Source organism: Corythoichthys intestinalis, chromosome 1 (assembly GCF_030265065.1).
Source record: "Corythoichthys intestinalis isolate RoL2023-P3 chromosome 1, ASM3026506v1, whole genome shotgun sequence".
NCBI lineage: Eukaryota > Metazoa > Chordata > Actinopteri > Syngnathiformes > Syngnathidae > Corythoichthys > Corythoichthys intestinalis.
The window spans coordinates 76,983,517-77,000,632 of NC_080395.1; the positions used below are offsets into that span (position 1 = coordinate 76,983,517).

Consider the following 17,116-nt stretch of genomic DNA (forward strand, 5'->3'; position numbering starts at 1 on the left):
CAAGGTACATGCTATCATTGGGTTTTTGAAGCAGCTATGGTGCTTAATACTAGAGCTAATAAAGGGGAGGTTTGCCAATTGTATTTGGTTGCAGTCTGTTTGCTCTAATTCTAGCCATGACTGTTGTTCAGTGTTAAGATATAACCACCTAATAAGATATTGTATTTGATTTGCTATATAATAGTGTTGGAAATTAGGGGCCTCTAGACCCCCCTCTGGTTTATTTCTTTGCAATTTGGCAAGGCTAATTCGGTTTTTCTTGTTTTTAAAGTAGAATTTTGTGACGGCTGAGTCTAGGTCTTGAAACCATTTTTGAGTGGGTTTAAAGGGGATCATTGAGAACAAATAGTTTATTTGTGGTAATACTTTCATTTTGACTGTTGCTATCCGGCCCAAAAGTGAGATGGGTAGATTATTCCAGTGTGTCAAATCTTCACATATTTTTGCTAGGAGGGGTGTATGGTTTAGTTTAATTAATTCTGTAAGTTTTGGTGAAATGTTGATTCCAAGATACTTTATATTCCCTATTGGAATATTGTGATTTTGATTTGCAGGATTCCATGAGTTTGTTGATAAGGGCATTATAATTGATTTTGACCAATTTATAGCATAATCTGATATTTGTGAAAATGTCTTTATTAGTTCAAAAGTCTCATGTAGGGAGGATTCTGGTTTTTCTAGATATAGAAGTATATCGTCTGCGTATAAGTTAATTTTGTGTTCCGATGTGTGCGAGCAGATCCCTTTGATATTAGCGTTTTGTCTTATTGCAATTGCTAATGGTTCAATAAATAGAGCAAATAATAGGGGTGAGAGTGGACAGCCTTGTCGAGTTCCCCTTTGAAGACAGAAACTCTGTGAGATGACCCCGTTTGTGTTTACAGTGGCTTTTGGGGCGTTGTAGAATATTTTTATCCAGCGGATAAATGGCTCACCGAAGCCAAATTTTTCCAAAACTTTGAAGAGAAAAATCCAGTTGACTTTGTCAAATGCTTTTTCTGCGTCCAAAGAGAGGATAATTGCTTTCTGTTTATAATTCTGTGCAATATTAATAAGATTTAACACGCGTCTTATATTGTTTGTAGAGTTACGTCCTTTAATAAAGCCGGTCTGGTCTTTATGAATTATAGTGGGAAGAGTTTGTTCTAATCTAGTAGCTAAAGCCTTTGCAATAATTTTAATATCTGTATTCATTAAGGATATTGGTCTATAGTTTGCTGGTTGGGTTAGGTCTTTCCCTTCTTTTGGCAGTAGTTTGATTACTGCAGTGTTCATATTGTCTCTAATTTGACCCTTTGCACTGATTTCTTGGACCATTCTATAGAAAAGTGGTGCCAGCATATTCCAAAAGTGTTTAAAATATGATGTCGAGAACCCGTCGGGCCCCGGTGCGCGACCTGTTGGCATGTCCTTTACGGCATTCCATAATTCAGCGAGGGTAAGTGGGGTATCTAGCAATTGTTGGCTTTCCAAAGTTATTTGGGGGATGTCAAGATTGTTAACGAATAGGTCAATGTCTTCATTATGATCAATTGTCACCGAGTATAAGTTTTTGTAGTAGCTATAGAAAGTTTCGTTAATTTTTTCTGGGGATTGTGTTATTACGCCGGCTGAATCTTGTATTGTTGTAATTAATGTTTTTTCTTTGTTACGTTCGAGTTGGTTTGCTAAATATTTCCCGGATTTGTTATTATGCTCAAAGTTGGTATATCGTAGTTGTTGTAACAGAAACTGAGTTTTTTTAGACAGAATACTATTGAGCCGTTCTTTGGCGCTGAAAAGTTCTTTTGTGGTATTGTCTGTGGGATTATTGGCGAATTCCTCCGTCAGTTGTTTGATTTTTATTTCTAATTCGTTTTCCAACTTCTGTTCTTGTTTTTTTTTATATGATGAATATGAGATAATCTTGCCTCGAATTACGCATTTTCCTGTTTCCCAAAGCAATGATGGTGAGATGTTTGGGGAATCGTTAAGTTCCATAAAGTCTTTCCATTCTTTCTTAACGAATGTATCAAATGCTGGGTCATCTAATAAGGAATCATTACAGCGCCAGGTTGCGTGGGGTGTCGTGCGGGAGTCAATTTTAAGGGCTAAAGAAATTGGTGCATGATCACTGATGATTATTGGATGTATTCTTGGCGAAATATTATTAATAGCGGAATTATTCGCTAGAAAAAAATCTATTCTTGAACATGAACCATGGGCTAGGGATTGAAAGGTATATTCCCTTTTTGTTAAATGTTTTGCTCTCCAGACGTCACTTAAGCCGAAATCGTCCATATATTTCCTAATGGTTCTTGCGGTTTGTGACTGTTTAGTGAGTTTAAAATTGGAGCTATCTATACTTGGATCAAGAGTTGTGTTAAAGTCCCCTCCTATAATAATTGTTGAGCTCTCTGACATGTCACTCAGTTTACCAAAGATATTGTGGAAGAACTGTGTGTCCTCGTTGTTTGGGGCATATATGTTCACTAATGTGAACAGTTTATTACTTATGGTGGCTTGTACTATTATGAATCTACCTTCCGGGTCTGCAATTGCACTATTTAATGTGAACGAGATTCTTTTATTTATTAATATTGATACTCCTCTTTGTCTGCTGTTATAGCTGGCTGAATACATCAAGTTAAAATTTGAGTGTTTAAAATATTTCTCTTCGGATTTGGCTAGATGTGACTCTTGCATAAAGAAGAGGTCTGCCTTTAATTTGGTGATGTATTCCATAATTTTAGTTCTCTTTGCCTGCGATCGGAAGCCATTCACATTAAATGAAACAAAATTTATATACGTCATATGCGGATATTTATAAGTATCTTAAGGAAAGTAATGATCTCAGGATGTGTGTTATAATATTCGGTCCTGAATGTCAACAACCATTCACATTCATTAGAAGCCATACGAGTATGTAATAAATCAAATTCTAATAAAACTGAGTGCAATTTTTTGTAAACCTCTTGGCATAATTCACACAACATTAAGACGTTGTTAGAAGGATTAAATACGTGAGTAGCATCAACACAAAACATTACAATTTTAAAGTGTGTACTCAGTGTGTGTTTGAAAACAGCGGTGTGGAAAAGGTGAGACAAATAACCCAGAAAAAGAAGAAAAGATATGAGCGCCAGTATAGAAATGTGTAGTGTGAGACATGCGTGACTCTTCTAGACTAAGTGATTATCATGCAACCCTGATCTGTACGTGTGCATTGTTGAAATCAAATCTACTTAATACGGCATTGTGTACATATTGGAAGTGTTTAGGAAGTACAGACAAAGTGATTATCATGCAATCCTAATCTACACATGTGCCTTGCTCAAACAAAAGACAACTTAATTCGGCATTATATACGAACTGGAAGTGTTTCGAAGGTACAGACAAAATAGTTATCATGCAGCCCTATTCTACATATGTGCCTTAATCAACCCAAAACAATTTAATTCAGCATTATATGCATACTGGAAGTGTTTAGGAATAGCAGACTAAGTATTAAGCCTCCCTAATCTATACATATGTCTTGCTTAAATCAAGACAGCTACATTCAGCATTGTATGCATAATAGAAATATTTAGGCATTACTTATCGGTCAGAATAGCCATGGGGTGAGCACTTTGTCTCGGTATAGTTGACCATCAATGAAAAGTTTGTCAAACGTGATAATTGCACGTTTGCCCTCTGCTCTGGACCGCTTCAGAATTGGATAGAGGATTTTCCGTCTTTCGTTGATCTCGCGCGGGAAATGATCATTCATGCCGAATCTTGTTCCTTGTAATTCTCTTCCTTTGGATTTCACCAGTACTTTCTGCTGGTAGAACTCGAACTTGGCGATTATTGGACGCGGACCGCTTCCTCTTGGCTTCCCAAGACGGTGTACCCTCGCAAACTTGATCGAATCCACCATTTCCTTGGGCAGCTTGAGAGATGTTGCCATAAATGACTTAACGAGGGCTTCTGGTTTCTCTACTGTTTTTTCTTCGATGCCAGAGAAAATTAAATTGTCCCTCATGCTCCTTGATTGAAGGTCCAAAATAGATTCTTTCATTATCTTATTCTCTTTTTTCAGGGATTCTAATAGACCTGTCGTCGACTCGAAGGCGCCTTTAAGGATATCGTTTTGCGATTTGAGATATACTACCTCCTGCTGAGTAAACACGAGGCTTTCTTTTAACTCTTTAATCTCGGCTTGAAGGATTTCTAATGCTATCGATATTTTCTTATCGATTGATCCAATTCCCTCGCTAAGTGACTTTGTGTATTCGGGTGGGCTTGCTAACAACAGATCTTCGGTCGATGTAGCCGAATCAATAGAATCTGCCTTTTTACGCTTCGCCGGGAGATCACTGCGTTGACTGGATGTTGCCATGGCGTTTCCTTGATGTGTGGCGGAGTCGGAGAAAAAAGGTAAATCACGATCGTGTATAATTTTTGGGAAAAATTAGTTGAAGTCTTCTTGAGCAAAGTTACTTGCTAGCCTAGCCAGTTGATTGCGTCATGCGTCTACTGAGTCTCGCGAGAGTAACGACGTCACAGCATACTGCTCCCTCCTCGGGCCCTAATAATAATACATTTTATTTATAACGCACTTTACATTTGAAAAGTTCACAGAGGTTCTGCCTTTTGTTAAAACAAAATCATGTTCGAGCCTCTGTCCAGCAATTTCAGTCTTTCATGGTGTGGAAATCAGCAGCACTAGCATGCAAATGTCCATATTGTCCACCTTCACGGGCTTAGATGCTTTGTCTTGCCTCCATCCCCAGGCCGTTGTGAGCACCCTTATAGGTAGTCAGAACAGTTCTCATCAGAGTAAAACAGGCTATTGTTATTGTGGTGCCTGCTGCCGTTGTTTTCAGGGTAGTGACGGGATCTGTCATTCACTTGAGTAAACGAATCCATTCCAGATCGTTCAGTAAAAAGATTCGTTCAAACAAATCGTTCAACGAATCGTTCGCCCCCCTCATCTCCCTCCCCGTCCAAATGAATCGTTTGGTTAGTGAAGGGGAAATGACGTTGCCGAACGAATCACCAAAGACCGCTTCGCAGTATAACTGAACGGGAAGTGACATTCTTGGTCCCTCCCTCTCTCTTGCATACAGGCTCCTCATTGACCGCTCATCGTAGTTTCAGTAATGAGTGACAGGCGATATCATTCTGCTTTCACAGACAGCTTTGTCTCCCTCCCGCTGCTGCAAAAGCGAGGGAGAACTTCCGCGTCGTCTGTCCTAGTTCTATGGGCTCAAAGTCATGGCTCGTGCTTGCATTTCGATTTAGGTCACGGTTAAACATTTTCCTTTTGTGGGGGGAGTGGGGGTTTGGGGTCGGGGGCGCACGGACTTTCTTTAGCATGTTCTTGATCACATATACAATGCTGCTGCTAGCCTGCTACCAGCCAACGCAGCATGCTTGCTGTCACGAAAATAAAAATAAATCAAAAGTTTAATTTCTAAATATGGAACGACCAACACATCATATTTACCTCTCGCTCTGTTGTATTTTTGTTTTTATGCTCATCACTATTATTTTTACTCACTATTGTTAAAACTATAAGTGTAAATAGCTAGTTGTCGAATGTGCTGCTCTGAAATAAAGACAATACTACATTTTGATATTTGACAGTTTAATTGCAAATCAGTATTAAGATGATCGTATTGAATTTTTGCAACTGGTATTAATAAATAAAATAATCCGGTCAGCTCCCCTGTCGTCCCTGCATCTCAGATCGTCAAATGCTGACGAGAAATGATTGTTTGCTCTTTACGATGTCGCCTTTCTACCCTCATTAGTCTGTTAAGAAAAATGTAGACATATTGCGATATTTCCCGTGTCCGCGTGCGTTGTTTTGGGGCGCTTGAGTAGTGCATGATGGACGGATTGACATAATTTGTCAAACCAACCAACATCTGACACGAAAAAAAAAAATAAAACACTAGGAAAAAATGGACATGTATGTACCGTTTCATTGCAAATCAGTATTATGGTGATCGTATGGAATTTTTGCACTGGTATTAATAAATAAAATAATCCAGTCAGCTCCCCTGTAGTCCCCGCATCTCAGATCGTCAAATGCTGACGAGAAATAATTGTTTGCTCTTTACGATATCGCCTTTTTACTCTCATTAGTCTGTTAAGAAAAATGTAGACATATTGCGACATCTCCCGTGTCCATGTGCGTTGTTTTGGGGCGCTTGAGTAGCACATGATGGACGGATTGACATAATTTTTCAAACCAACCAACACCTGACACAAAAACAAAAAATGAAACACTTGGAAAAAATGGACATGTATATACCAATTCATTGCAAATCAGTATTATGGTGATCATACTAAATATTATTTTTTTCTGTGCACATATGAGGTAAATATCGCTGCCATGAAGCCTCCATATAGTGACAGTTCTTTGCCCCCTTCATTGCCGTCACGCGACCGCAACTCAGCTTTTGCTTGCCTCGTAGCTACCCGTGTTTTAAATTACTGTAAATTTGATAGTATGTCGTAATAGGTAGTCCCGAGTCTGTTGAGAAAAGTAGTACACTAAACCATGCTCGCTAGATTTGTGTGGTGTTTTTGTCTTTTTGAGCTGCATTTGATAGGCTCCACGTTAACAAATATGTGACAAAGTCCTTTCCTTTAATTTTTTGATTCGTTCACCGCATAGTCATTACTGGAAAGTCAAGTTAGCAGCAAGCTAGGTCAGGAACCGGAGGACTGAGTCACTGAACGGGAAGTGACAAAACTCAGTCTTGCCCCCCTGCCTGCACGCTGGCTGCTTATTGGCTACACGTGGAAGTGAGTGACATACGCCCTGATTCTGTTTCCGGTCCCTCCCCTGCCCGCGATGAGGCTGGCGTCTGATTTGTCGTGTGCGATGTCAGAAGACGCTGCCGCTTGCTCAACGCCCTCCCACGCAGTGAACAAGCACCAACTTCATAGAACGAATCAGTGCAGATGGTGATTAGTTCGGTCTCGTTCACCCAAACAATTCGTTCAAAAAGAACGAATCGTTCGCGACCGATACAACACTATTTCAGGGTGCTGGGCTACGTCCTCCTCTGCTCAGTACATTGTCGGTACCAATGTCCATATTGACTACAAGTGAAGCACGCTTGGTCTCATGGTTGTTGACAATGCCTCCCCTGCCCCTGTTGGTGGGATGCCTGTGCCATCCATATTTGATTCTCTGTCTCTGCCTTTTTTTATTTGTCTTCATTTTTCTATTTCTGTGACTATTTTTCTAGCTTGTGCTAATTGCAACTTCAAAAGCTGTGGCTGCATGTCTTTCATTTCATCTGAAGATTTACACACATCATTGATTATAAAACTATGAAACCACTAATGTAATGCAAAAAATAAAAATAAAGATGATGCAAATAAAACATATGAGATCAATTATTTGATTCCCTGGGTGCTTTTATAACCCTGGGTTATTTTTATTAAAATAAATTATTTTATTTTATTTTTTTAAATAAAAAAGAAACTGCACATGATATGAATTTAAAATAGTGTAGTATGTAATATGTAACCCAAGGGCTACTGAGCTGCATCACTTCCCGCTTGTGATGACAATATGGACTAGTACCATTTTGAATCATCAAAACATTGATGCACAGTTACAGTGCTGGCCAAAAGTATTGGCACCCCTGCAATTCTGTCAGGTAAAGCTCAATTCCTCCCAGAAAATAATTGCAATTACAAATGCTTTGGTAGTAATATATTCATTTATTTTGCTTGCAATAAAAAAAACACAGATGGAAAAAAAACTAAATCATTATAATTTTACACAAAACTCCAGAAATGGGCCGGACAAAAGTATTGGCACCCTTTGAAAAAAAAATCAGTTGATGCTTCGCTAATTTGTGTAATTAACACCACCTGTTACTTACCTGTGGCACGGAACAGGTGGTGGCAATAACTACATCACACTTGCAACCAATTAAAATGGATTAAAGTTGACTCAACCTCTGGCCTGTGTCCTTGTGAGCACCACATTGAGCATGGAGAAAAGAAAGAAGACCAAAGTCTGAGGACATGAGAAGCAAACTTGTGTGGAAGCATTGACAATCTCAAGGCTACAAGTCCATCTCCAATGACCTGAATTTTCCTGTGTCTGCCTTGCTCAGTGTCATCAATAAGTGTAAAGCTCATGGCACTGTAGCAAACCTACCTAGATGTGGATGGAAAAGAAAAATTGAGAGAGGTTTCAGCAAAAGATAGTGCCGATGGTGGATAAAGAACCTCGACTAACATCCAAACAAGTTCAAGCTGTCCAGCAGAGGGTACAGCAGTGTCAACCCTTACTAGCCGTCGGCGTCGGAATGAAAAGGGACTCAATGGTAGTATACCCAAGAAGACCCAACTTCTGACCCAGAGACATAAAAAAGCCAGGCTGGAGTTTGCCAAAACTTACCTGAGAATGCCAAAAACATTTTTGAAGAATGATCTCTGGCCTTTGGGAAAAGGCATCAACATAGAATTTACAGGAAAAAAATGAGGCCTTCAAAGAAAAGATCACGGTTCCCACAGTCAAAAGTGGTGGAGGTTCCCTGATGTTTTAGGGTTGCTTTGCTGCCTCTGGCACGGGACTGCTTGACTGTGTGCATGGCATTATGAAGTCTGAAGACTACCAACACATATTGCAGCATAATGTAGAACCCAGTAGTGTTGTGAACGATTCGTTCTTTTTGAATGAATTGTTTGGGTGAATGAGACTGAACTAATCACCTTTTGCACTGATTAGTTCTAGGAAGCTGGGGCTTGCTTGTTGCGTGGGAGGGTGTTGAGCAAGCAGCAGAGTCTTGACACTGTGTGCGACCAATTAGACGCCAGCCTCATCGCGGGCAGGGGAGGAAGCGGAAACAGAATCAGAGCGTCTGTCACTCACTTCCACGTGTGGCCAATAAGCAGCCAGCATGCAGGCAGGGGGCAAGACTAAGTTATGTCACTTCCCATTCACTTACATGGTCCTCCGGCTCCTGACCGAGCTTGCTGCTAACTTGACTTTCTCGTCAAGCGGTGAACGAGTCAAAAAATGAAAGGAAATGACTTTGTCACATATTTGTTAATGTGGAGCCTTTCATATGCTGCTCAAACAGACAAAAACACCACACAAACCTAGCGAGCATGGTTTAGTGTACTGCTTTTCTCAACAGACTCGGGACTACATATGACGACATACTATCAAATTTACAGTAGTTTAAAACACTTTCGCAGGTAGCTATAAGACACGCAAAAGCTGAGCTGCGGTCGCGTGACGGCAGTCACGGCAGTGCGGGGGGGAGAGAACTGTCACTGTATGGAAAATGAATATTTCGTATGATCACCATAATACTGAATGGTAATTAAATAGTATATACAATGGGGCAAATAAGTATTTAGTCAACCACCAATTGTGCAAGTTCTCCTACTTGAAAAGATTAGAGAGGCCTGTAATTGTCAACATGGGTAAACCTCAACCATGAGAGACAGAATGTGGAGAAAAAAAAATCACATTGTTTGATTTTTAAATAATTTATTTCCAAATTAGAAATCTGAAAATGGCAGTTTAGAGAAGGCACCCTTCAAATCTCAGAGACCTGGAGCAGTTGACCAAAGAATAATGGTCAATAATTCCAGCAGAGCATTGTAAGAATCTTATTGATGGATACTGGAAGCGGTTGTTCGCAGTTATTTTGTCTAAAGGTTGTGCTACCAAGTACTCGGCTCAGGGTGCCAATACTTTTGTCCGGCCCATTTTTGGAGTTTTGTGTAAAATTATAATGATTTAATTTTCATTCTCTTTTGTGTTTTTTCATTTCAAGCAAAATAAATGACGATATTACTATCAAAGCATTTGTAATTGCAATCATTTTCTGAGAGAAATTGAGCATTATCTGACAGAACTGCAGGGGTGCCAATACTTTTTGCCAGCACTGTAGAACTTCAAGTAACCACTGCAGCTTACTTGGCGGCCGTGTTGCAGTTGGTAGCTGGAGTTGTCCTGGAACAGAAGGGTCAGCGGTTTGATTACGGCTACGATTGCCCACAGCCGAAGGGTCCTTGGGCAAGGCACTCAACCATAATTTGCCCTCAATGGGTTGGCAGCGCCTTGCATGGCAGCAGCACCATTGGTGTATGAATGTGTGTGTAAAAGGATGAATGTGTGCTAATGTAAAGCGCATTGGGCATGGTAACGATGTAGATAAATGCGCTATATATGCACTGTCCATTTACTCACCTCCGTTTTGCATGTATTTGTTATTTTCACAATAAGTCTGAATCCATGTATTCTGTGTTCTTTCTAGCCCATTCGTATGTGTGTTCTGGGTCCTCCTGCAGTCGGGAAAAGCAGAGTGTGTATGCAAATATGTGACCACTACAAGCTCCATCATATCAGGCTGAATGAGACAATCTCTGAGACCATCTCAAACCTGGTAAGAGTCGCTGAGAAGCATGTGCAAAATACTTTCATTATGTTTCCCAATTGATTTAAGATGTTACAAAATATTTATTTAGGCAAGAAAAAAATATCTCGTTTTTCACAGTTAATCAGTACGAGAACCCCCTGCAAAAAGTGCATCACCACAAAGTAGAAATTGCCTGCCCCCCCCCCCCCCTCCAAAAAAAATAAAAAATAAAATTGATTGACATAAACAGTACTTATTAACATGTATTTACACTAGGGCAGTCAAACTCACGTTAAAGGGCGTTAATTAATTTTTTTTTAAATTAATCACGTTAAAATATTTGATGCATTTAGCGCATATGCCCCGCTCAAACAGATTAAAATGACAGCACAGTGTCATGTCCACTTGTTACTTGTGTTTTTTGGTGATTTTTCACCCTCTGTTGGTGCTTCGGAGCGACTGATTTTATGGGTTTCAGCACCATGAGCATTGTGTAATTATTGACATCAACAATGGCGAGCTACTAGTTAATTTTTTGATTGAAAATTTTACAAATTTTATTAAAACGAAAACATTAAGAGGGGTTTTAATATAAAATTTCTATAACTTGTACTAACATTTATCTTTTAAGAACTACAAGTCTTTCTATCCATGGATCACTTTAACAAAATGTTAATAATGTTAATGCCATCTTGTTGATTTATTGTTATGATAAACAAATACAGTACTTATGTGCAGTATGTTGAATGTGTATATCCGTGTTGTGTCTTATCTTTCCATTCCGACAATAATTTACAGAAAAATATGGCATATTTTATAGATGGTTTAAATTGCGATTAATTACGATTAATTAATTTTTAAGCTGTGATTCACTCGATTAAAAATTTTAATCGTTTGACTGCTCTAATTTACACATATTTTATAATTTACAGTAGAGTATTTAAATATTTTTACAGTAATTACAATACCTTTTACATCTTTTGCGTGATACGTGAGAGGAACTTGGCACATCTGAATCTCATGTAGGTCCATCGTGGGCAAAACAAGCGAGCAGCGGGGATGATGCTTCATTTGCAGGGAAAAAAAATAAGTTATAAAATTCTCCTAGACATGTTTTAGGTTTGTAGCTGGTTTTGGTTGCGCTCAAAGTGGGTACAAATGGTGAAAATTACAATATAAGGTAAAAGGCCAGGCAAGGCTGCAGTATGCGTAGCTAATCAATTCACGAGATAAATTCGCTTTCATTTGTTCCATGGTTTGTCCCACACCATAGGCGAGGCTGCTGTGGTGCACACCCAATAAGCTCATGAGATAAATCCACATAAATTTGTTCTAATTCTTTTATCTTGGTATAATCATCAAACTATGCAGGTGAAGCGGAACGATCTGCCCCCTTCCAAGTTAGCAATGGGGTCAGACAGGGGAGCATCCCATCTTCAATTTTATTCAATTTTTAATTGAACGAACTGTCAGAACTGTTAGGCTGTATTGGCTGAGCGAGATCGTGTTGGTTCGTTTCACTTAAATGGATCTACATTAACTCTGCTTTATAAGATATATAGGCTACGTTGCTAATTAGTACCCCAAAAAAGTTTGCACTCACGGTTTCCAATAATTATAATTTTTGTGTTGGTCTTTTTTTTTTACTGTGGCGCAGTGATATTGATACGGCGGAGTATCAAAGTCAGTGTGTGAAGTAGGTCACGTGCACCAATAGGAGACGAAGATTGTTGCCATGGTTTCAAAAACACACAACATGCCGTTAACCACGTCCAGCTCCGACGCGAGCGAATATGAACAAAAGATAAGGAAACCGCATTCCAAATTTAGTCAAAAGGGATTGAAACGATGCTATATGCATCACTAATCTGTATATGGTGAACACGTTTAGAAATTTAGATGACAACGGTGGGAAACTTACAGAGCCTGTGTCAGACGATGGCTTTCTTGCAGGGTCCGTCCAACGAAGTTGCGATAAATTATAGACATAGCATCGATGTCGATTTTGACAATGCTCCTGAGGACGCCGGTTTTCATAAAACATGCTACACTCGGTTTATTTGCAAAAGGCTTTGAGTTCTTTCTGTATTGCCTATATTTTTTGTCTTATTCAATTTTTGCCATGATTCAGATACACGTAGGAGGGCATGGTAGCAATTCGGTTGATTTTCAACCATTTATGATCATTGTGTGCAATTTTAATTATTAGTCTTTCATTGCATAGTAGGTTGTGATATTTTTAATAAAAGACACATAAGCTTTTAGCTAAAATTAATACATACTTCATTATGCTGGGTGAAAATCACTTATGTTGAAGCGTTTTCTTCAAGAAATTAGCTACATTTCTCACTCGAAATTCACCTATGTTTATTTTTACTGAGGCACCATTACTTGTTTCAAATGTTTTGTTGATGTGTTTAAACAAGGTGTTGTAAACAAACTAAAGACTATGTTGTTTGTCAATACCTCATTTTTATATATGTTGTACCAACCCCCTCCTAGTTATTTAATGGCAATGCTATGCAAGTCTCAAACTAAACTTTTTGCTCAATGTAAAACCATCTAACATAATAATGTTGACTTCTTAAAATGACCATAATAGTTATAAAAGACCCCACCCCCAGTTATTTAATGGCAATGCTATACAAGTCTCAAATTAAACTTTTTGCTCAAGGTAAAACAATCTCACATAATAATGGTGACTTCTTTAAATGACCATCAGTTACACCCCAGAATTCACATTGTAAGTCTTAACTTCATATGTGATCTGACTAGAAAGCTCCAAGCCCCTAAGCCCCATTATTATTCACAACAAAAAGCGTGTATGTGGCTTATTTGTAGTCAATGTCAATCATGTGAAAAAGCCACGTCGATTCGATGTTTATTATTTTCCACTTCATTGTTGGATGGACCCTGCAGAGAAAGCCATCGTCTGATGCATGCTCTGCAAGTTTCCCACCGTTTTTGCGAAAATTCCTACACGTCTTCGCACTGAACAAAGAAGAGATGCATTGTTTCGATGCCTGTGGCCTATACTACGAACGGAGTTCAACCTCCCTAGAAGTAATCCTGCTTACCAGCAAGTAACCGGATTTGACAAAACCTGGTTACCTAGTTTGTGGTCAATCACACACACACACAACGAAATGACACTGGAAATGTTTGTTAAATATATTTCTCGTATGAGGGCAAAGCTCCACATTCATTTACATTCAGCGAAGCTGACACAGGTTTCTGTATAGCATTTTCAACAATCAGTTTAAAGCCTTTCCATACCCCGCTCCAACCACTTTCCGAATCGCACGGCATACTGTGTTCTTACTCAGTTATTCAGCATTACCGATGGGATACATATATTGTCCGCTGGCGAAAGAACAGGCACACATTCTGCTTGATTGTGAGGGCCTGACTTCAGCGGGTTACGTTAGAAACGTCGGCCTTAATCAGCTGGCACAGGTAACGAATTCCCTCTGCTGAAAATCTGTATCTTTCATGGAGAATATTGTCAGGGGCTCTAAATACCCGCGCCCATCTGAAGAGAACCCCTCACAATCCGAGTGCCAATGTCGTACGGGTCGTCCAGGTACCCTGTCATTGTCAAGAGGACACGTCCGCGGAGGAGTGCTGTTTAAATAGAGCGTGGATAATCGGAAAGCTGGGGTTAAGCAAGATCTAACTCTGAGACGAGCAGCTTTGACGTGTGACATGAGTTGCCATGGCAACATTCCTGGGTTTCAACATATCCATCTTTCGCAGTCCCGGTAAGCCGGGAAGTTAGGCTGCGCGTGATGAAGTTACTCTTGAAGTTATCCTGCTCAGCCAGAAAACCGGCTTCGTAGTACAGGCCACTGTTGACTAAATTTGGAATGCAGTTTCCTTATCTCTTGTTCATATTCGCTTGTGTCGGAGCTGGACGCGGTCAACGCAATGTTGTGTGTTTTTGAAACCATGGCAACAATCCTCGTCTCCTATTGGTGCACGTGACCTAAAACAGCTTAACACACTGACTATGCTACTCCGCCGAATAAATATCTCTGCGCCACAGTAAAAAAAAAAAAAAGACCCGACACAAAAACGTAATTATTAAAAAAATGACTGCAAACCGTGAGTTGAAACTTTTTTGGGAACTAGTTAGCAATGTATGTATATTGTAAAGCAGAGTTCATGTCCAGTAGATCCACTTGAGTGGAAAGAAATCCATTTTCTAAGCACTTTCCATGGCCCCAATACTGTAAAACTGGCTGCATGGTTGGTGGGTTGGTAGTGAACCATCTAATGCAGTGTTTTTCAACCGGTGTGCCGCGGCACACTAGTGAGAGATCGTCAGGTGTGCCGTGAGAAATTATCTAATGTCACATTTATATATATAAAATATATATATTGTAATGTCCGTAACTGTGTATGGGCCCTTGAAGGGGTCATCAGACTGCAGAGTGGTGACGTAGCGGGAAGCAAGCAAAGAGGGAGGGAAAACGGTGTGTAAGCGAAGTTAGCGGTCGTATGTTGCAGATGCCGCTGTTATTTTGTTTATTATTTTCCATTGTTGCCACAATAAAGTGGGAAATTCATCAACCACTCCTCTCCTTTCTATTTCCCCATTCGGGCTATTACAATATATTTCTTTACGTCATCAGGCAGAGTTGCAGTAGGACGGAAGAAAGGAGTAGGTAGAAAGTTCTCGGTCGTGTGTAAATGAGCGAAGCATTGCATGTGTCGCATTCAAAAACTGCTCGGACTTTTAGCCATCAACGACCTTGCTGTCCACGACAATGTGCACCCCAGCACGTCTACTGCACATCATTTGTTAGACCCGTCATATGTCGATATACTCGAAAGTGTCCTTTCTTTTTTATCCAGATGTGACGACCGTCAATCCTCCCCTTGTGTTTTAATCCAATACATTGTTGGGAGCAGCAAGGGGACGAACGGCTAAAAATCCGAGAAGTTCTTAAACGCGACACGAGCCTCGATCCATTCCAACAGCGCCATTGTTCCAAGCAAGCTTAAACGTCATCTCCAAACGCAACACCCGCCGCTTCAAAACAAGTCGATGGACTATTTTGTTCGCCTCTGTGAAAAACACAGAGAAACAGGCAAATTTTTTGATAAAAACTACGACGGTAAATGAGAAATCCCTCAAAGCCAGTTACGTTATTGCTAAATCCAAAAAGTCTCACACCGTGACAGACATTAATTAATACTACCTGCTTGCAAAGCCACTGTCTGCGAGATGCTCGGCCCTAATGTGGTTAAAGACATTGCTCAAGTCCCCCGTCTGATAATTCTGATCTTTTTCAAGCCTAACTGCTATAAAAAAAAAAATAATAAAAACAGAGGAAGACTGAGAGCTCTTGAAGAATAAGGATATCGAGTTTGTGTTCATCTAAACAGGCTTAAGTTTCACACTGAGTAGGTATACATACTGAGAAATTATTTTATAATTAAATATACTGTACAGAAAATAATTTTGGAACATTTTTGGTTTGTGGTGTGCCGCGAGATTTTTTTCTAATGTAAAAACGTGCCGTGAGTCGAAAAAGGTTGAATAACACTGATCTAAGTATACAGATGATTGTGTGCTACTTAGCCCACCAACTTTTAAGCAACTTTATTTGCATTACTTATATACAATGTTGTCACAGATTACTTGAAAAAGTAATTTAATTACTGATTACTCCTCAAAAAAGTAATCTAGTTACTTTACTGATTACTTTATTATCAAAGTTACTAAGTTACTTTAAAAGTAATTTGTCAGTTACTTTTCCCAGTATTTCATCGCATGTAATTGAATTTTTCAGATAAGGCGTTATCTTCGAGTTAGCAGGGGTTTAATAAGTCAATGGAGTTAATTTCAACCACCATTGACTTGCGCTAGATCAGCCACTCCGGAACCCTGAAACTAACAAATAACTGACAAACTGCACGGAATTTGTTCCAAACAACTCCAACGTCTAATTAAACCCCCGCTAACTCGAAGAATAAGCCTAATGTCAAAAATTTTGAACTTCCCCTTTAAAATAAAGACCTAGCCGTTAAAATGTTGCCTATGAAAGTTGTAAAGCAATAAAACAAACAACAAGAACAAATAAAATGAACAAGAATCCTACAAGTATTTCATAATAATGCATGCAGTATATGCCAAAAGTTTGGAGACACTTCAAGGGTGGATACTTTGATGAATGTAGAATATAAAACCTGTTTTCAAGTACATATTTCCTCATGTTCATTCATAGTTTTGATATTTTCAGTGAGAATTTACAATAGTAGTGAAAATATATAAAACGCACAAATGATAAGGCGTCTCCAAACTTTTGACCCGCTCTTTTGTCCCCCCCTCACCCTCCCTCACACAAACACACACATGCACCCCCCATCCACACACACACACACACACACAAAGTATTTTTTGTCATCTTTATTGGAGAGAAATGTGAAGTCATGGCTGTATGTCCAATAAGCAAATGCAGCCGTTTGTGGTTCTTCTCCTACGTCTTCCACTGTTAGTATCCTGAGAGGTAGCCAGGCAATGTTGTTTGTTGGCCGCCAACAGCGCTCATAGCATGGTAATACACGTGACCGTTTTTTTCCCCCGATGAGAAAACGTGACATCCGATGTCTCTGCCAAACTCAAGAGCAGCATTTTCTATTCAGATTCTCTTCGTACATGAATACAGTATTCTTTATTCTACATACATCATGAGGCAAAAACAAAACAGTAACGCACAGACACTAAGGAAACAAAC

General features: G+C 39.4%; 1 protein-coding gene across 7 annotated transcripts in view; it reads left to right on the plus strand.

Moving 5' to 3' along the window:
- The window catches only part of LOC130918623 (adenylate kinase 7-like), a 219,082-nt gene that overhangs the window by 163,136 nt on the left and 38,830 nt on the right, over positions 1-17,116 (plus strand). For all 7 annotated transcript variants that reach the window (XM_057840478.1, XM_057840497.1, XM_057840487.1 and 4 more), the window contains one exon: positions 10,272-10,400. In XM_057840478.1, coding sequence (XP_057696461.1) covers positions 10,272-10,400 — 129 coding nt within the window. The remainder of the gene's footprint in view (positions 1-10,271; positions 10,401-17,116) is intronic.